Raw genomic sequence first — 21,048 nt, forward strand, 5'->3', positions numbered from 1 at the left:
TTTAAACTAGCCTACTTTCTTTATTCTAGGAGGCTGCTTGCCACCACTCACCCAGTCCTGCGAGGTTCCTTTTCCCACAGGACTAACCTGGCAAAGGAATCAATCTCCCTAGCTCCTCCCTCTCACTATACACACACCAGCCCTTGGAATTGTTTTCTCCTCCATATCCCCTTCCCTTTTTTTCCCTAAACATTAGAGATACACTGAAGGTAACAAAAGAAACAAATACAGGGAGGGTTGAAGATATTTTATAAAGTTCAGACAGCTGGTCTCTAGTTCCCAAATCCTTTACTTAGATAGTAGCCAAAAGAAATTTATTATCATTCTTCTGATAATAGATACAAACTAAAAATCTCCTCTTTCCCACTCTTATATTCCTAAGTGTTTTTAACCAACATTCCAGCTCTTCCTGCTTTGGGGTTAGGATAGAATTTCACTGCATGCCCCAGCCACTGCATTTCCTGGCCGCAGGCCCATTTGCCTCACACAGGTTGGGTGGGCCAATACAGCTGGTTGTGGCCAAGAAGTTGCAGATGTTAAGAAGGCTCTAGAGCTCTCTTTTCTCTCTGCTATGGAGCCAGCAACATTCCGAACAGTGACTGCTCTGCCAACCTGGGTTCCAGAGCGAAAATGATATGATGATATGGAGCCGCGGTTGCAATCTACCCTCAATGATTAGCAAAAAGCAAACCTTTGCTGCTTGGAGACCCCGAGAGTCCGGGGTTGTTTGTGACTGAAGCATAATCTAGCTTATCCTGACGGTTACACCTACTATTGAAATCATCCTTCATTCCGCATTAAAGGGGTCCATACCATATACTGGTGTCTTCCCAGGCAAGATCACCACTATTAGCTGTAGGCCCACATATGTCATTTTCAGGTGTTTAAACATAGGCTCCACGCTGTCTGCACCTTGTGCATACTTGCAGAAACATGGCTGGCCCTGGATGGGCATTCCTGCATCCTTAGAGATTTTACGGAGCTGGTCAGTGAAACTCCTGTTAAAACAGAACCAGTGGCACAGTGCTTTCATTTCAGAGTATAGTCTTAACATCTATTTCCCTCTATAATACTTCTTTCAGTTCTCCAAATTCTTAGCCAAAATGAGATTTAAACAAATAAACAACAACAAAAATCTTTAGCTGGTTGCAAAAAATAGACTGGCAGTTGTGTTGTTAACCTATCAGATTATAATTTTGCAATGCAGAAGAATCTGTATTATGAAGTTATCAGGTTATCATTTTGAATTTATAAATAATTATGCCTCAGTTAGGCCCCAGGGACTAGAATAACATTCCTGCCCAAAGATTTTTAAAATTTTTTTAAACATTCCAGTCAGTAATTTTGGACTGAAGAAAAGCAAAGCCAAAATTTCAGGTAATGTGTATTTTGGTAAACCTGCTAAGAGAATAGTTGAGTAAGCTTTTGTAAGTTTGTATTCCTTTCAGAACACAGATACACGCTGTTACACAAGCAATGCATTTAGGACTAACATTCAAACTAGTAACAGACTGAATCAATACAATATCAAAAGAAATCATCACTTCAGAAAAGAAAAACTCAAGAAATTTTAAACTTTAGATTTAAGAAATTACTTCAATCTATGTATAAAGTTTTCAGAATAATTTCTTTTGTGCAATATTTGCCAATATTCTTTAGGATTCCTTTCCTTTGTCCCAGTTCCCTTTTCCTGCCTTGAGTTTTCCACCCTTCTCTCTAACTTCCTTTATATCGATACCTGCATGTGTATGACATGAACCAGCGATCTTAGTCAGTGACCCCTCAATAAAACATGTTTGCTAGTAACTCAGAATGATTCAAAATGAACTCATTTTTATCTTAGCTGAAAAGATACAATTAATACCAAAGGAAGCTTCACTAAGAACCCAAGAAATTGCCAACCAGCACTGCTTCAGTTTTGTATGCTTTGCTGTAAACTAAATGCTAGATCTTAATTTTAAAAGGTTAGTCACAAATTTCTGCTCTAAATGTAAGGAAGCTGAGTCAGATTCTTAATGCAATTCCCAAATTGGCAATTTACTATAATACAAGGTGTTTTTCCTATAGCCAGATGGTGCCACTATAGGAGGCAGGGATTTAGTGCCAGTGCACACAGCACATTCACAGGAAGATGGTGTTTTCATATCTGGAAGGGATATTACTAAGCTGAAAATATGAAGATACTCACTTTAGTAAATCTTCCCTACATTGTTTCTGAGGCGCAAAACAAGCAACTGCCCAAACTTTAATTTCAATGCCAGCATAAAACTGCTTTCCTCGCATGTCCCAGACACCCTGGTTGGGTGTGGCTACTGTTTTATTCTTTAAAAACAAAACAAAACAAAAAAAAGAAACAAAAGAAAAGAGAAAAGACATTACAATCTAAGGCCATTTGAATATTGATGAGGGGATAATCAGAACTCTATTTGGTATTAGCCAAAAGACAAAGAGCAATCATAAGCAAAACTATGGGTAAATTCACTGTGGCTTGTAGAAAAAGTCCTCAATTACTCTCTTTTTGACTGGTTATTGGAAGAAGCTTGCTGAATAAAATAAAAAGCTTACCCGGCCTCCATACTGTAGCATTGGTGCTGGAAGTACCCTGCCTGTGAGCTCTGTCATTTCATTGTGGACAACAATACCAAATTCTTTAAGGTATGGATCAGGTCCACCCACCATGCTGTTACTCTTCACCTAAAGAACAGGAAAGCCTGCATATATAAAAACCAAAGAGTAACTGTGTCCCATCAGGAGCTTTTCTACTGTTTTGTTTTGTTTTTCATGTTAAAGCTAGCTTATCTTAAAGACCATGCCTTACTGACCAGTCTACTGATTTCTTCCTGTCTGTCAGGAGCAGATCTTGCTGTGGCTTTGATCATCGTGGAAGTCTGATTGTCTGTAAGTTTCTTTATACATCGCTGTCCTGCCACTATATTACAGACCTGCCAAGAGGCAAAGAGAAATTTAGTTTGTGTAATGGGCTTCTATATCTTAAGCCTTTGCCAAACTATGTTACATCTTCCATTTTCCCCCAAAATGAAAATTCTGTTAATCAGCCCAAAATATCTCAGAAATGAATACTAAATTCTACTGCTCATTTAGACATGACTTTTATTTTTTTTTTTAACTCATTCAAGAAATTGGCAGATTGGCAAAAGAAAATTTAGCTTACCTCAAGTGGCAAGTATGTATGCTTTTGTTCTTGTCCCACTTGGAGACAGGGAAGATGGGGATATTTCAGCTGCAGACTATACTTTTGCTTAAAATATTGAGCTACAGTACATTCCATGGCTTGACCATTTTCTAGCTGTAAAGGAAAACTACAAGAGATAACGTCTTTTTAGAAATTTCAAGTTTTTTCTAAATCAAGCAAACAAACAAAAATCTACTAATATTTTCTACCTTGATCAGTCACTTAAAAACAAAAGTCAATTTTTATTTGAATATTTTCACCAAAGTCATTTTAGTATCAAACACAACTGTGATTATGTTGGAATTTTCCACGTTTTCTTAAAGCTAAAATGAGAAAATAATTTAATTAAAGTTTTAAAATAACTTAAAACAAGAAGAAGCTGCAGAATCAGAAATTACACAGACTCCCCAGAGGTCAGTTAACACCTACAGATACAATCTGGTGGTGGCTTCTTGTAGATAGGAATTTTGTTTGCTTAGAATGTTTTTGTAAAAGGAGGGTAGCATAGTTATTGGCCCCACATTTTCAGATCCCCAAAACAGGACAAATGTATGTAGATTTGGAGGCAACAAGAACCAAACATGAAACTGAGACTAAACTAGGATATTTGGTATAAACTGGGGAGAATGGCCCAGCCAGTGTGGCTCAGTGGTAGAGCATCGACCTATGAACCAGGAGGTCATGGCTCCATTCCTGGTCAGCGCACATGCCAGGTTATAGGCTCAATCCCCAGTGGGGGATGTGCAGGAGGCAGCTGATCAATGGTTGTTTCTCATCATTTATGTTTCTCTCTCTCTCTCTCTCTCTCTCTCTCTCTCTCTCTCTCTCTCTCCCTTCCTCTCTGAAATCAATAAAACAAATAAATAAATAAACAAACTGGGGAGCATGGTTTAATAGACTCTGTATTTGGCTCTTCTAGTAGGAAAATTATCTCAAATACTTGGCACAGTATTTTTTAAAAATACGTTTTTATTGATTTAGAGAGGAAGGCAGAGGGAGAGTGTGAGAGAGAGAAACATTGAACTCCCAGCCTGGGTATGTGCCTTGATTGGGAATCGAACCAATGATCTTTTGGTGCACGGATGACACTCAACCAACAGAGTCACATTGGCAAGGGCACTTGGCACAATATTACTTTAATCTTGCTTTCTTAATTGTTACAGCCCCACAAAGTAACAATGCAGTGAGGATCATATATCAGAGGTGGGGGAACCTTTTTCTGCCAAGGGCCATTTGGATATTTATAATGTCATTCACAGGCCATACAAAATTATCAACTTAAAAATTAGGCTGCTATACTTGATCAAACATTTAACTCACCCTTAATGCCTTGGCAGGGTCAGACCAAATGATTTCTCAGGCCTTTTATGGCCCGCAGGCTGGATGTTCCCCACCCCTGATCTATGTAAAACTCATGTAACTCTCCTGGTCTGAATTCAGGACTTCAGTTTATATCATCTCCCTGATCACTCAGGGCAATTAGGCATCTAGGTCAAAGGAGGACATTACTTGTTAAGCCCCAGGGAGATCCAAGGATGTTTATATTTCTGGATTAAAATCAGTGAACTTATGGAAAATAAAGCCATGTTTGAAATGGTTTAGAAGTAAATCTTATTTGATATTGCAACATGGAGAAGGAAAACAGTACTTGCTACAATGACTACATTTTAATTACTGTTAAAGGCTCACAGTCTATATTGTAAGAATATGTTGTACTAAAAACTGGTGGCCTTTTGCAGATTCTAAAGTCCAAGTAATAATATAAACAAAATTAAAAGTTTATTCCCTTGAAAAAAAGTTTAAAAAATAAATCAATGTGCTTTTAATTTTAATGCAAAAATTATATAGGTCTATAAGTATAATTATTCTCACAGGGTTACATAAAGCAATTAAACAATGAAAAATACACAGTTCCTCTTGAAACACATGCTAAAATTCTCAATAGTAATTTCATAAGATTTTGATAACTTTTTTGAGAATGAGGCCAATGATATAATATGAAGAATACATGAAATACCACTTTACAACTCTTAAGAAATTCATGTAACATGTACATTAGTTCATACTGAAGAAGTTATTCAAATCAGACTGAATGAATATACCCCCTTTATCAGAGGTCACCCAAAAACTTTAGACCAAAGGCCTTCAGGTGGTTTTGATGTGCACTAAAGTTTACAAATCAAGAACCATGGATCTAAAACAAAGTCAGAGTAGAATATAAGCAAAAAAATTTTTAAAAATTTAAAAGGCTTCTGAGTGACCAAAATAATGTAAAGTTTATGTATTTATTTTTAAGTTTATATATTTAGGTCCATATTGTTTATTTAGAAGAGACAACATTTATGTTTATGTCAGATATGAGTTTAGTGATAGAGATTACAAGAATAAAACTTACGTATATGGTGATATAAAAAGCACTGTGATATATGTTTTCTCATAAGGCATAGTTTGCAATGAGTTAGAAATGGAATGGTTAGAAAAATAAGATTGGGAAAGTGAAAATGAGTGTGCGCTGCAGGCGTGCCACAGACACTGACAGCTGGAGGAAGTGACAGCTAGGTACAAAAGGAGGGAGAAAAACCCACACAACTTCATAAACTGAAAACAAGTTTCAGCTATGATTTAGGGCCTTAAAAGAACCTTTGGGCCATGCATTGAGAATTACAACAGTATAATAAATGATGCTTATAATGATGATATTCTGCATCATTATGTAAAAGTTGATCTATGCTGTTTAAAGGTGAAACAAATTAAAGGCAGGAAATATATATCAAAAAATTTAAAAACATTTTTTAAACCTTTGGTGTTTAAAGATGAAGATCTTGGTGATTTTGAAAAATCACAATATGAGATGCCATTTTCTCAAATGATTATAGTAGATTCCTCTGTTATCAAAAATGTAATGTTATCATTATATATATTAACATACGTTTGATGACTGGCTGGTCGTCTGGTTACATTACAAACTCGATATTTTCGCTTCATCTGTCCACAGTGAGTCACCTCAACTTTAAGACCTGAAGTTGAAAAAAAAAGTTAAAACATCAGTATTAATAAGATCATAGTGGCCGAAACCGGTTTGGCTCAGTGGATAGAGCATCGGCCTGCAGACTGAAGGGTCCCAGGTTCGATTCCGGTCAAGGGCATGTACCTGGGTTGCGGGCACATCCCCGGTGGGGGATGTGCAGGAGGCGGCTGATCGATGTTTCTCTCTCATTGATGTTTCTGACTCTCTATCTCTCTCCCTTCCTCTCTGTAAAAAATCAATAAAAATATATTTAAAAAAAAAAAAGATCATAGTGATAAAAACAGATTCAAATGTGTTCAGAAAGGCAGGCCATTGTACAGGACATACGTTGCAAGGATGTGAGAACACTTTCATCATGTATAGGCAAAAAGCTTCAGGTAAGCAGAAAATATTAGAACCCAGATGACTTAAGATTTGTAGCCACTGTAATTTATTACTTCAATACATAGTTACTAAGTATCAACTATGTCCTGGTGTTAATGAAGCTTATATTCTAGTGAGAGAAGATAGCTAATAATAAAGAAAGAAGAAAAGAAATTTCAAAAGGAAAATAAATAAACTTGTGTTAGTTTATTAAAATGCAAGTTTTTATTTTTTATTTATTTTTTAATATATTTTATTGATTTTTTACAGAGAGGAAGGGAGAGAGATAGAGAGTTCAGCTGCCTTCTACACATCTCCCACTGGGGATATGCCCGCAACCAAGGTACATGCCCTTGACCGGAATCGAACCTGGGACCCTTCAGTCCGCAAGCCGACGCTCTATCCACTGGCCAAACCCATTTCGGCAAAATGAAAGTTTTTAAGCGAGTAAGGGTAACAGTTAGTAAATGTCTGATATGTGCCAGGTATTGTGCCAGAAGCTTATACATCTATTTGCACTTAATTCTCACAATCATCTTACAAGTTACATGACCTTAGATAAGATTAATCTAAGGCTCACAGTGGTTAAGTAACTTGCCCAAGGTCCCAGTGATAGAACTATCTGGGATGGGATGGAAGCCCAGGTGAGTCTGACTCCAAGACCATGCTCTTTGTACCAGGCTGAACGGCCGCTCCAAGACTATGCTAATGCAAATACCTACCTCTGATTTCTTTGGTAAACTTGACACGCTGGGAGTCTGTTAGAGGTTTGGTCTGTTCGTTGATATTCTGAATGTCCAATACCTCACACATGAACTCAATGATTGGCTGAGCCCGGTAGAAAGCGGTTGCAGAGACTAACAAACAGAGATAAAGGATACTGAGCTTCAGGGACAGGGACAGGATTAAGAAAACCAGCCAAAAGACTCAAGGGTAAAGACAGTTCCATCCTACCATCAATATTGAGCATCATATTCCACATGGCGGGTCTCACAGACTGATGAAAGCCAAACCAAACCTCCCTGCCCCCTCCCAGAGGGTGGTAGTAACCTTCCGGAGGTGAGAAAAAGGAACGGCCCACTGGAGTGTACCTGAAGAAAGAAGAGTTTGCATGTTTCACAATAAGAACTTGAAAAGTCTTTGTAAACTGAAACCAAGTTTAAACTATGACTTATACAGAAAACGTTCAATAGCTCTAATGCAAACTATCAGAAAAAGGTCTGATATCTGCAGCAAAGAATTCAAACTAAGTTACTAACCTCATGGAGGGGAGGTGTCTTGTAATAACATCAAGTGCTTGTACTGAGTCATCTGGGACTTCATTCAAGTGCCCAGCTAAAGCTTCTAAAAGCATCTGAAGGCTCACAACGGACACCCACTGAACAGACACTTTAAAGGTTTGGTCTTTACCCTCACCTGGAAGGGTCACTTCCATATCAACCTGAGGAAAAATACATGTACGTGCATATTTACAAAGGCTGAGAGAAAGATCCCAGAAGTATTCAATGTAGTATATGCATAAAGACATTTTACACTTCTGTAATTGCAAAACATTGGAAACAACCTACATGTCCATCACCAGGGGAATATTTTAATACCAAATATGATGCAATAGTTTAGAAATAAGGTAGATGCTACAAAAAGTCTGACCCGCAAAAACATTATGCTGAATGAAATAAGCCAGACACAAAATGACAAATATTGTGTGGTTCCACTTAGATGAAGTGCACCTAGAATAGTCAAATTCATAGAGACAGGAAGTAAAATAGTGGTTACCAGGGACTGGAGGAGGAGGAAATGGGGAGTTATTGTTTAATGGGTACAGAGTTTCAGTTTGAGATGATGAAAAAATTCTAGAGATGGATAGTGGTCATAATTGCACAACAATGTGAATATACTTAATGCCATAGAATTGTACATGTAAAAATGGTTAAATAGTAAATTTTATATTATGTACACTTCACCAAAATAAAACATTTTTAATAAAAAAATAGTAAGGTAGATTTAAATGTACAGAAATGGAAAGATTTCCTAGACCTATTGTTAAATGAAAAAAATATATCAGAACAAAATGCAAATAAATAAGAAAGTACATAAATAAATGCATAAATAGCTAGTGCACATAAAAACATCTGAAAGGATACATACCAAAATATTAGTTTCCTCTGAAAAGGAAAATGGGATTGATGACAGGTGGTCAGGAAACCATAGCATTTCTAGGTTGTCTAAATAAGTTTATAATGAGTATATAGCCCTAACCGGTTTGGCTCAGTGGATAGAGCGTCGGCCTGCAGACTGAAAGATCCCAGGTTCGATTCCGGCCAAGGGCATGTACCTTGGTTGCGGGCACATCCCCAGTAGGAAGGTGTGCAAAAGGCAGCTGATCGATGTTTCTCTCTCATCGATGTTTCTAACTCTCTATCCCTCTCTTCCTCTCTGTAAAAAATCAATAAAATATGTTTAAAAAAATAATGAGTATATAGTTGCATATTGCTTTTCTAATTTTAAAAATAAATGTTTTGAAAAGTTACATGGTATTAAGAATAATTTCATAAGTGGGTGCTGTACAATATGCTATAATTTATAAAAACCCCATTGTTCAGATTCAGGTAGCACCTCAACAATGTGAGAAGTCTGGAATGTGTGTAAAGATGGTGCAATCAACTTAAATTCTAATGCTCATCTGATTCAATTATTGATTAACTAAGGGACAAGACAATATGGACAGAAAAACCTATCATCACTATGAGAAACAACTAAGCATTGAATTGTTATTAGAAAAGGAAACATTTTTTGTCTTATGTAATTACTACTACATTAGACCTAAGTTTAGTAAATATTTCTTGCTGTTAACACTTACCCTATCCCGTCCAATTGGCAGTGGATGTGCTGTGTACATGTTTCTTTTGCCATCATAGCCAGGCTGCCGATCACCAAAGATTTGCATCTTGAAGTGCCGCACCATTGTATCTACTACCTCCCTTAATGGTAATGGAGATAGTGGAGGTTAGCTTTGAAAAATGGTGAATGGTAAGGAAACTACCATCATACCTTAATCATCTAAATTCGGTTCAAAAGCCCTTGGAAAACATAAGCATTCAAGTGACCATTGATTCAAGTAATTAAAAAAATAGCTAATAGGCCCAGCCGGCATGGCTCAGTTGTTGAGTGTCGACCCAAGAACCAGGAGGTCACGGCTAGATTCCAGGTTGGGGCACATGCCTGGGTTGCAGGCTCAATCCCCAGTGTGGGGTATGCAGGAGGTAGCCGATCGATGATTCTCTTTCATCATTGATGTTTCCATCTCTCTCTCTCCTCCTTTCCTCTCTGAAGTCAATAAAACATATATATAACTATATATATATATATATATATATATATATATATATATATATATATATATATAGTTAACAGCAACAAGGAAACACAAGCAACTCCAAGAGAACAAAAGGGAGGAATAAAAGGAAAGAGAGATAAAATTTATGACATCCTCTCACACTCCTGCTTTCCAAATTCCTCCCCTATGATAAACATAACCTTATAAGAAAGAATAACCTCTCTTAGGTATCTAAGTATAACAAGTTCATAATTGAACTAGAGGCCCGGTATATGAGTTTGTGCACGGGTGGCGTCCAGCTGGCCCGCCCTGCCTGCCCCAATTGGGTGGATCGGCTGGCCAGCCAGGGGGTGGGGCTGTGGTCAGTTGGCCAGCCCCACCCCCTGGTCAAACTCCCAGTTGAACTCCAGGTCAAACTCCTGATCGACAGGACAATTTGCATATTAGCCTTTTATTATATAGGATGATAAGTTTGTTTCAAATATATGTCCTTATTCAAGTATACTGGTTTTGGAAAAGAAAGTGGGCAGAAATTCAGAAACCTGAGGATCAGTAAATCTAAGATGCATCATTCTCAAAGGAATAAGTCAACCCCTTTGACTAATGCTGGCTATTGATAATTCTGCGGACTGTCTTGTCTTATTCCAAAATGCTCTCAAGCAGTGTAGAGAAGGGAATGTTGTGAAATATCCTCATTCCTATAGGTTACCAATGTATTTTCTTTCCTTTTAGAATGAAAGCCTTTCTCTCAATCAAGCATGCATAGCTTTACTTAAGTTTTCATGCATATATGCCAGACCACACTGTATGTAGGCCCTGAAATAAATGCAGTATGCAGTTTAAGACAGAGCCTGTAAGACTTTGGAATGCTAGAATCAATGAGAAGTTGGGTGCTGCATCTTACCAATGTTAGTGATAGCAAGAGCATCCTTAGAAAAGCAAGAACCTTAATATTAAAGACTGTTTGAATATCAAAATATGGAAACAAAGAAAAGAAAAGTGGGTGTTCTCAGCACCCTGTAAGAATATCTGCTAAAGGACGATGACTTCACACTTGGTAAATTCCTGTCATAGAGACCACAATACTTAAATCACCTTATCCAGACCCCTCTTGGGTAATGCTGGAATTAAACAGAACTCTCTCAGCTTACTTTTTTCACTACTCCCAAGATGATCCATCTGTCTTTACACATATTTTTCTCATGTCCATTACCAACACTTAAAAATAAAATCTGAACTTCCAGATAGTTCTATTTCCCATAGACACTAATGTCTTCACCTACTTTTATAAATTTCTGCTACCCTTGGACAATGAAAGAGTGACCTTTCTTCTTCCTTCAATAAGTATTTACTGACTGAACAATGACGCATCCAGCACTCTGCTAGAATCTGCAGAGGATAACAAAGTATGAGATAGCAAAGGAACTGAGAGAAAAACAAAGCCTGCATGCTGAAAGAATTAGAGGACAGTGTGATACATAATAAATAAATTATATGCATTGGTATAGAAGTCTAGTCTTTCTAATCCTTACCTGTTGACTCTACGAGGCCGTTTTTCTGGTTTAATATCCACATCATAGTGATACACATCTATTTTAGGAATCTGAACCTGAAAATGATTGGCCAACAGTCGAATTGGTTTTCCAACGGTTCCAAGGCCAGGACGACGAGGTGGCTGGAATAGGCTGGTTGGAGGCCCTGAAGAGATTGAAAGACATTCAATATGCTACTTGGTCCTGAAGGCTACTGTTCCCTTCATGATGATGATGATGACTATAGCTATGATTAACGAGATCTTATTACTCACTAAACATAATATAATGTAAAGAGTTTCTGGTGTCTTTTGACCTAAGGTTCTCTAGATTTCTAATATTTTACCATGCTATCATTCTGGATATGAGGAACAGCAAAATGAGATAGTATGATGAACTCCTCTCAGATGTCAGCTACTGTAGAAAACCTTTTATGAGCATTAGTATATCTATAGATAAGCTCACACAATTATATACATTTTTCTGGGTACCATCATCATGTTCGGGCTGGAGATGATCTACTAATCTTCCACAAATTAGCCTACATTACTGTAAATTGTATGGACAAGGTGGAGGTTAAACAGCAGCTATATTTATCAATTTACTTACTAATTTAGATAGTGAAACAATACCAATAATGCTAAATTTTCCTGTTTATAACCTGATATTTTTAGAATCTGTGCAATCTGATATTTCCTGATCATAAGGCCTAGTTTATTTATTTACCAAACATTGATGCATGATTACATGTCTAACCTGCACTATGGACTCAGGAAAAAGATAGCCTCTGCTTTCAAGAACTCACAGTCTAGACCAGTAGTTCTCTTCCCAGGGGAGATTTTGTCCCCCAGGAAACATTTGGCAAATGTCTGGAGATATTTTTAATTGTCACACTGGGGAGGGGGGGGGGTGCTACTGACATGAAGTAGGTTTGGGGAAACACAGTCTGGGAAATATTTGTCTACAAAAAACCTTATTCCTTTTTTATGATGTCAAGTGGACACTGGCCTAAAAATATACATCTTTCCTGCTATAGGTGTTCAGTAAAGTGAGCTATGATTACTAGTACAATGGAAAGTTACAAAGGTTCTTTTACTGCAATGGCATTTTGCCAAGAACAAAGACAATTCACTGAGGAAAGAAAACTTTGATGCAAGAAGCTGTCTGGTCCAACATCACTTAGGAACACTTTAATGAAATCTGTGTTGACGAATCACCATATACTAATTTTTTAAGTACTGAAATATTTTCACATATTAAATTCATTATTCATTCATCCCCTAAATCCTACTCATCCTTCAAAACCCAGGCCAGGTGTAAGCTCCTTGGAAAGCCTTCAGAATCTCCCAGATTGGAGGATGCATCCTCTTTGTTCCCAAGACGCTCTGTATAAGGGAGCACTTAGTACAAGTACATAGAAACAACCTGTTAAATGACTTGGTCTCCTCCACTAGACTGTAAACTTAGAAGATGTGGCCCTCCAGTTCACTGTTATCTCCTCAAGACCTAATCAATGACCAGTACATTGTAGGAATTCAATAAATGTTGAACTGATCACTTGTAGCAGTTCCAAGTAGAAACTAAACAGAAACCCAGTCATTCCTAAAACCCAAGAACTGACAATTATTTTTCATTAAAACATAATTTATCCTAAAAATATTATTATTGCTTAGAATTGAGTTCCACCTCTGGTGTACAAGGGGATCTACTCTGGGTGTGATAAGATATTTACAAACAGCCCTGGCTGGTTTGGCTTAGTGGATGGAGTGTCGGCCTGTGGACTGAAGGGTCCCAGGTTCGATTCTGGTGAAGGATATGATCCCCAGTGGGGGAGCGTGCAGAAGGCAGCCAATCAAAGATTCTCTCTCATCATTGATGTTTCTATCTCTCTCTCCCTCTCACTCCCTCTCTCCTCCTCTCTGAAATCAATAAAAGAAATATATATGTATATACATATATATATCCTATCTAATAATAGACAAACATGGTAATTGACCATACCTTCGCTATGCCTCCCATTGGCTAATCAGCATGATATGCACATTAACCGCCAACAAATATGGCGGCTAATTTGCATACTGCAGGCAGGGTGGGTCAGTGTCATCCCGCCTGCCCTGCCGCCATCCGGGCCTGCTATCTGCGACCGGGGTGGTGGGTATCCCATGTGCAACCCGACCCGGGGTGGCTGGGCAGGACAGCGTGGCTCCTCTGTCACCCCAGCTTCCTCATCACAGCTCCCTTGGGGACCTAAGCCTTTAGTCGGATATCCCCCGAGGGCTCCCTGGCTGCCAGAAGGATGTCTGACTGCAAGCTTAGGCCTGATCCCCTGGGGAGTGGTCCTAAGTTGACAGGTGGACATCCCCCAAGGGGTACTGGACTGCAAATGGGCACAGGCCAGGCTGAGCACCGCCCCCCCCCCACCCGAATGCACAAATATTTGTGCACCAGGTCTCTAGTATATATATATATATATATATATATATATTTTTTTTTAAAAGGTATTTACAAACAAGGTAAGGGGTAATGAATAAATAATATCAGAGGTGATAGGCACACTGAATCAAATCATACAGGTAAGTCAGCCATGCATATCCCAACATACACTTAAGCAATCGTTATATCATAAAGCAGGATGAAATCCAGCTTGATGATAGAAATTCGGGTCAAAACGACATATGACTTTGATTTTAAATTGTGACTAGAATCCAGGTCCAGCGCTTTTTCTTCCCCAGTGGTATCTCTTCCTCTCTAAACTACTTGATACCAAAGGGAAAGAGGCAGAGGGAATGAAAGAAGAGGGATTAAGAAGTGGAGAAAAGCAAATAGCTTGTTTCTTTTCTTTGGCAAGAAAGAAAAGTCAGAAGGTGAGTGGTCATTTCTTTTAATAAGTTTAGAAGATTTATTTAGAAAACTATATTCTAAAATTTCCCACTCCAAAAGCTGGTTTCTTTGAGGTTAGCAAACTACTTACGAAGGAAAAGCACAGTGGCTAAAGCTCTGGCACCAAACTGCCTGCGTTTCAATTCTGTTTACCACTTCCTACCTGCATGACCTGGGCCTCTGTGCCTCAGTTTCCTTATCTGTAAAATGGGGAACATGTGGTAATTATAGCATCTATCTCTTAAGGTTATTGTGAGAATCCCATGAGATAACATATACAAGAGGCTTAACACAGTGTCTCACAATAAGCGCTCAATAAACTTAAGTTAGTAGATGATACCTAGTTAGTAGATTGTATCTGCATGAATATTACAGTGCTCAAAGGTCCCTGAGCTTTATATTGGGGGCATCCCTAAAATGTAGTGACAAGTCTGAAAATTACCTCTTCCAAAAAGGAAACAAATATGACAACACAGACTGAATGAAGTTAGCCTTAAATGAAAAGGAGGGCAGATGATCCAGACTCATCATCATTTCACCCCTCGGCCTTGAGACCTGGTAGTCAATTAAGCTCTCTGCACCTCTTTTCTCATCTGTAAAACGGGGATAATGCCTGCCTTGCCTACCTCACAGAGGATCAAATGAGCTAATAGCTGTGAAAGCACTTTCCAAACTGTGAAGCACTGTAAAAATAAAAGTTTTCACTTCTATAATAAAAATAAACGATATTCTAATTAAATATATTTCCAAGTTATTATTGCCAGAAACCAAAACGGGGTGAGGGGAGAGCAGAGCAAAACTAAGAATGCCCCAATGATTATTGAAGTGAGGAGGGCACGAAGCTCTAGATTGGCTTGCTTCAACAAAGAAGCAGGAAAGCTTCTCTAGGCTCTAAAACAACCTGGGCAAAAGATCCCACAAGACTATCAACTCCCTTTGCTCTGATTCTATGCTTGGCAAGCAGCTTCTTGTTATTAATTTGGTTTCCAAGGTACTGTGACACCAAAAAAGGAGCTTGCTAGAGAAGAGACAAGAAAACATTCCAGTCAAGAGAAAAGACCTATGTGGCATTCTGGCTTATTCATTAACATCTTATAAATGTGGTTAGTGAGAATTAATTTTCCATAATCCTGGGTGAACTTACTGATAAGTCCTCAACTCTGCAAAAGCTAAAATCCAACAAACAAAAAAATCCCTGGGACGCTCCTACCACCAACAGGTTGATCTTTGCCATGAAATTCAGTTTGTACACACAGTTACATAGTCTCTTTCAATACCAGCTCATAAATGCAACAGTTGCTTCAATTATGAGTTACTAGCAGGGGAGGGAGGGAAGAACATTTGTAAGTATCTCAAATGCATTGGTCTCTGCAATAAGACTTCTCACATACATTATCTCATTTCGGTCTCACAACAATCTGGCAGCACATAATTATTATTACTTCATTTTATTGACGAGGAAATGAAAGTTCAAAGGAATTAAGTAACTTGCCCAAGGTTATACAACTATTAAATTACTAGATTGGATTTGAACAGAAGTCTGTTACGTTCCTGAAGAACTGGTCATGCCCTTAGCCAGGGGCTATAGCTGAAGTAACCCTGCATAACACTCACACTGAGGTTTACCAAATAATATTAATGTTACAAAAGCAATTTATTTTTAAAAGGCATATGAAATTTTATTATAAAGGCCTTTTAAAAAATAGTTTAAGCAGCAAATTTAGGTAAGATTAAGTCATTCAGTGATGTGAACAAGTTCTAAGTAAAAAAAAAAACAACACACACACACAAAAAAAAAAAACCCCTGCAAATTTCCAAACTCAAACAGTAAAGTGAATATTCTATGCACACACACAAAAAAAGAAATGCTTTACAACTAAGTCCACTATGTAGACAAAGTTTGATACTAAAGTTAATTCTATCACAGCCTCTAAACCAGTGGTTCTCAACCTTCTGTCCCTTTAAATACAGTTCCTCATGTTGTGACCCAACCATAAAATTATTTTCGTTGCTACTTCATAACTGTAATGTTGCTACTGTTATGCATCGTAATGTAAATATCTGATATGCAGGATGGTCTTAGGCGATCCCTGTGAAAGGGTCGTTCGACCGCCAAAGGGGTCGCGACCCACAGGTTGAGAACCGCTGCAGCCCTGCCCTTCTTAGCCGAAGTACATATTAGAAACCTGTTGGGGTTGGAGGTGGGTGCACCAGGCTGCAGCCTGCAGGTCACTTGTTACGTCCTGGAAAGCTCCCTCAGATTAGGGCAGAGTGGGAGAGAAAGCCAGAAGCTATTCACGATGATAGGAAATGACAATTTCCAAAGCACTTTCTCCTTCATTTGATCCTCGGAACCACTCGGAACCCAGTTAGAAGAGAATTCAGGGCATCAGAGCCTGTGCTGGTGCAGCTGGCTGCTAACTCGCCTGTCAGGAAGGTGTTAGCCCGGACAACTCGGGGACTATCACACAGGCTGACAGGTAGAGGATAGGACCTTAGACCCCGAGACTTCAGGGCCTTCAAGAAAGGGTGAGCACTTTGTCCCTTGGCCTTCGGGGCCAGGGGCAGTCTTATCTAAGGCTCTGGACCTCTGCCAGTGCAAAGAAAAATAGGACTGCAGCCCCAAATCAAGAATGCCCCTGGTAGTAGGTGGGGGACCTTCGCGGTCCAGTCCAGGCCAAGCCTTCGCAGCGTACCAGGCACAAATCGTCCCTCTGGCGGCCCAAACTGGCTTCTTCTCAGCCACCTCCCTGAGGTTGGGTCGGGTCTCCCCTCTACCTGGGGCGCGGGGTCACCTTTCTGGGCCTCCCGCCCTTAGACCTCAGCGATCTGGCTCATCTCTCCAAGCTGGGGCGCGGTCCCCGCCCCCGGAGGCCCGGGTCAGCTCCCTCCGCCTTGTGCAAGGGGGCACGGGTCCCGTTCCCCGGGGCCTGACCACCCGAACCCGGGGAGGGTACGCGCGGGGCGGCCGAGAGCGACGGTCCCGCCTGCCCACTCGCCTGTCCCGGGCCCTATGCCGGCCCGGCCTGGGCGCGCTCACCTGGTCCCAGCGCCTCCATGGCGGCGGCGGGGGCCGCCTCGCCCCGTTCCCCGGCGCCTCCCGCTCCGGGCCCCGCCGCCGCCGCCGCGTAGCGGTTGATCTCCGGAATATTGGCGCTGAGGAAGGGCGCCGCGGGGACGCGGGCGCTGGGCGGGGGGCGGCGGCGGCGCCCGGCCGGGAGACAGGGACCCGGCTCCCGCGGCTCTTCCGGCCTCAGCGACAACAAAAACAATCCCCGCCGCCGCCGCCGCCGCCGGCAGCTGGAGCGGGCGCGGGAGCCTGCGCGCGCGCCCGGCGGGTGGGGACGGGGCGCAGGGCGCGCGCCGTCCGGGGTCCCGGCTCGCCGAAGGGGCGTGCACGGCCCGGGGGGCCGGGTCCACCGAGCCCTGCGTGGGGGCAGGGGGCGTGGTTGGGGCCGGGCGTGCGCGCTGTGGAGGGGGCACTGCCCCGAGGAAGTGTCGTGTGTGTGTGTGCGCGCGCCCGCCCGCACTGCCCCGCCTGCCCAGGACGGCCATCCCCGGCGCACGGCGTTGAGGGACTAGGTGCGATCCTCCCAGAGCCTGCTGCCACAGTGTCCTCGAAAGATCAGGGTTCCAGACTCCGCTGATGCACAGACACGGCCTTCACTCTGTCCGTGAAAGTGTCCTGAGATTCACATGGGGCACCTCTCCTTCCTCCCACCCCAGACCACTTCTTTTTCCTGTCGGTCTCCCCTTTCTCCACTGTCCTGGGACAGAGAACACCAGCCACCACAGATGCAGCACCTTCCCGCCATGTCTTCATCCAACACCGCATGCCCAGTTGCCCTTCCCTCCCAGTGCAGCCAGAAAGCGCCAGGGAATGGACCATGATGAATGATGCGTTCTCTCGTTGGTCCCATGACAAGCGCCCTGGTCAGCAAGTCACACAAAAGAGAAAAGTCTTGCTTTCGCTAATGACTTCACCTTAGCAGCCAAGAGCTAAAGGAGCAGCGTCCTTGGAGTCATGGTCAGCCCTGCAGGCCCAGCCTCTTTGGGGCTTTTAGTTGGAACTTTGAGTTGGAGAACACAGGACTACAGGTCAACAAGCAGTTTCTAGTCAGCAGAATGGGGGAGCTCTCTGTCCACTAGTTTAAAAAATGCAGTGTGCCCAGCCCGTGTAGCTCCGTGGTTGAACATCCAGCTATGAACCAAGAGTTCAGGGTTCTATTCCCCCAGAGGGGTGAGGCTGGATCCCCAGTAGGGGGCGTGCAAAAGGCAGCCGACCAATGATTCTCCCTCATCATTGATATTTCTATCTCCCTCTCCCTTCCTCTCTGAAATCAATCTATCTATCATCTATCTATCTATCTATCTATCTATCTATCTATCTATCTATCTATCAATCAAAGATACAACATGTGTTGTATTAGTTTGCTAGGACTGCCATTATAAAGTACCACAGACTGGGAGGGAGGTGCTTAAATAACAGAAATTTATTTTCTCACAGTTCTGGAGGCTGGACTTTCAAGATCAAGGATTGGTTTCTTCTGAGATCTCTTCCCCCGTATGTGTCTGTGTCCACATTTCCTCTTCTTGTAAGGACACAGGTCATAATGGATTAGGGTCTACCTTAACTGAATTGTCTCTTTGTTTGAACTGAATTGCCTCTTTAAAGACATTATCTCCAAATACAGTCACATTCTGAGGTGCCGAGGGTTAAGATTTCAACCTTTGGTTTTTGGGGTTGGGGGTGGGGCACAATTCAGTCCATAACATGTGTAGTGAGATATTCATTTGAGCACCCACATGTGTATCCATAGAGGCAAATGATATTTGTATGTAATGATAAAAAACGTTAGGGGCACACCATGGCCAGGCACAGTATTATGGGCTTCATAGGTCATTGAATCTTTGTAGTCACCTATAAGGCAGATATTATTAAGGAAAGTGAGGAAACTGAAGCTCAGGGGAGTTAAGGATGTCAGGCTCTGCATTATATGATATGGCAGTGAAGCATGGAAAAATTGGGAGTTCTATAACCGGCATTCTAATCCTGCTGATTCCATCTCTGCCTGGGTATAGTATTGGGACTTTTAACCCAGTGACTAGATTCTACTCCCAAGTTCTTTCTATAGCATCATGCCACTTCTCTGTGAAACCAGATATTAACTGGAAACAATAATAGGGGACAGAAAATTTGAAGGGGAGGAATTATGCACTAAACAAGCAAACCAGTTTAGAACTAAGAGGATAAAAAAACAAAAACAGGTAGAGGTAAAGTTCTGAGTTGAACCTAGTAGCCACCTCCCTTCTTCTGCACTTCAGGCTAAATTCCCCCCCATACCTCCCCCCCCCCCCCCCCCCCGCCCCAACACACACAGTTGAAACAGTGCTGGTGGCTTCCAGCCTGGTTTGAGGCTGCCTCTCCAACTCCCACTTCCTAACAGAGTTTCTCCATATTCTGTCTGGTACCATGAGCAGAGACCGTAGCTTGTTTCCTGTACTGAAAATAGCCTCAGGCCGGGTATGAAATGTACTTACTCCAGTTTTAGTTGGTCTGCAATGCCTCAGTCTCTCACCCTGTCATTCTTGAGCACTGTGATCACCCATATTCTCACTCCAAAACTCACTCCCACTCAGGCACCCACTCCCCCCTTCCTGAAGACCCTTCTGACTGAGCCTCCTAAACCGAAGTTCTATGGTCAATAAACCCCCCTAAACCTCAGCCTATTCAGCAAGCCCTCCCTCCACTTCCTGCTGTGGCTGAGAAGAAGCAGTGCCCCAGAATACCACTTCCCCCTCAGCTCCCTCTGATGGTGGCTGCTGGTTGTCTCATACCACACATCTACAGGACAGGGTGGGGGTGGGTGGGTAGAGAATTAGCAAAATATTTGGCCCATTGCATCAAACCTTGAGTTCTCAGTCTCCTACAGAAACCACTTGTCTGTCTCTTGATCTTTTTTTGTTCATCAGTTTATGTTGTTCATTATATTCCACAAGTGAGTGAGATCAAGTGATATTTATCTTTCTCCAACTGGCTTATTTCGCTTGGCATAATGCTCTCCAGTTCCATTCAGGCTGTTGCAAATGGAAAGGATTGATCAGATCATCAAACCTCACAAGGAAGGTAGGGAAGGGTGGGGGTAAGGGGGAAAGATCAACCAAAGGACTTGTATGCATGCATATAAGCCTAACCAATGGACACAGACACCAGGGGAGTGAAGGCATGAGTGGGGGGGGGGGGGGGGAGGAGGATAAGGGCACATATGTAATACCATAATCAATAAAGAAAGAAAATCCAGATTAAAAAATAAATAAATACAAATAAATAAAAACCACTTGTCATCTGGCTGAACCACCACAGGACCTTGCTTGGTGGAGTAATTAACTCAGCCCCTGGTCTTATGTCTTCATCCAGGCCTGGCTCCTATTACATTATAAATCCTTGAGAGCATGGCTTATGCCTTGTTCAGGTATTCAGGCTTATGTCTCTGTTGCCTACCATATTTCCTGGCACCAAATGCCTACCCAGCGAAACTAATTGAATGAATAATGAATGAATGAGCAAGTTGTATAAACAGTGGGAACTAGAACTGGTCCAGGAAAGGTGAACTTCCAGCTTCTCCAGAGCACAGATTTTATTTTATTTATTTTTTAAATATATTTTTATTGATTTCAGAGAGGAAGGGAGAGGGAGAGAGAGCTAGAAACACTG

At 41.3% G+C, this 21,048-nt stretch overlaps 1 protein-coding gene across 1 annotated transcript in view; it reads right to left on the minus strand.

Annotated features, from left to right (window-relative positions):
• The window catches only part of LOC308515734 (protein argonaute-4), a 29,751-nt gene extending 12,344 nt beyond the window's left edge, over nucleotides 1–17,407 (minus strand). The window contains exons 1-12 of the mRNA XM_081086303.1: nucleotides 17,374–17,407; nucleotides 11,454–11,619; nucleotides 9,445–9,565; nucleotides 7,844–8,025; nucleotides 7,539–7,675; nucleotides 7,307–7,441; nucleotides 6,123–6,210; nucleotides 3,173–3,320; nucleotides 2,823–2,942; nucleotides 2,566–2,694; nucleotides 2,189–2,322; nucleotides 814–998 (exon numbers count right to left, since the gene is read on the minus strand). Coding sequence (XP_080942429.1) covers nucleotides 814–998; nucleotides 2,189–2,322; nucleotides 2,566–2,694; nucleotides 2,823–2,942; nucleotides 3,173–3,320; nucleotides 6,123–6,210; nucleotides 7,307–7,441; nucleotides 7,539–7,675; nucleotides 7,844–8,025; nucleotides 9,445–9,565; nucleotides 11,454–11,619; nucleotides 17,374–17,392 — 1,564 coding nt within the window. The 5' untranslated portion in view covers nucleotides 17,393–17,407. The remainder of the gene's footprint in view (nucleotides 1–813; nucleotides 999–2,188; nucleotides 2,323–2,565; nucleotides 2,695–2,822; nucleotides 2,943–3,172; nucleotides 3,321–6,122; nucleotides 6,211–7,306; nucleotides 7,442–7,538; nucleotides 7,676–7,843; nucleotides 8,026–9,444; nucleotides 9,566–11,453; nucleotides 11,620–17,373) is intronic.
• Between the last annotated feature and the right edge of the window lie 3,641 nt (nucleotides 17,408–21,048).

Source organism: Myotis nattereri (assembly GCF_964212035.1).
Source record: "Myotis nattereri genome assembly, chromosome: 3".
Classification (NCBI taxonomy): domain Eukaryota; kingdom Metazoa; phylum Chordata; class Mammalia; order Chiroptera; family Vespertilionidae; genus Myotis; species Myotis nattereri.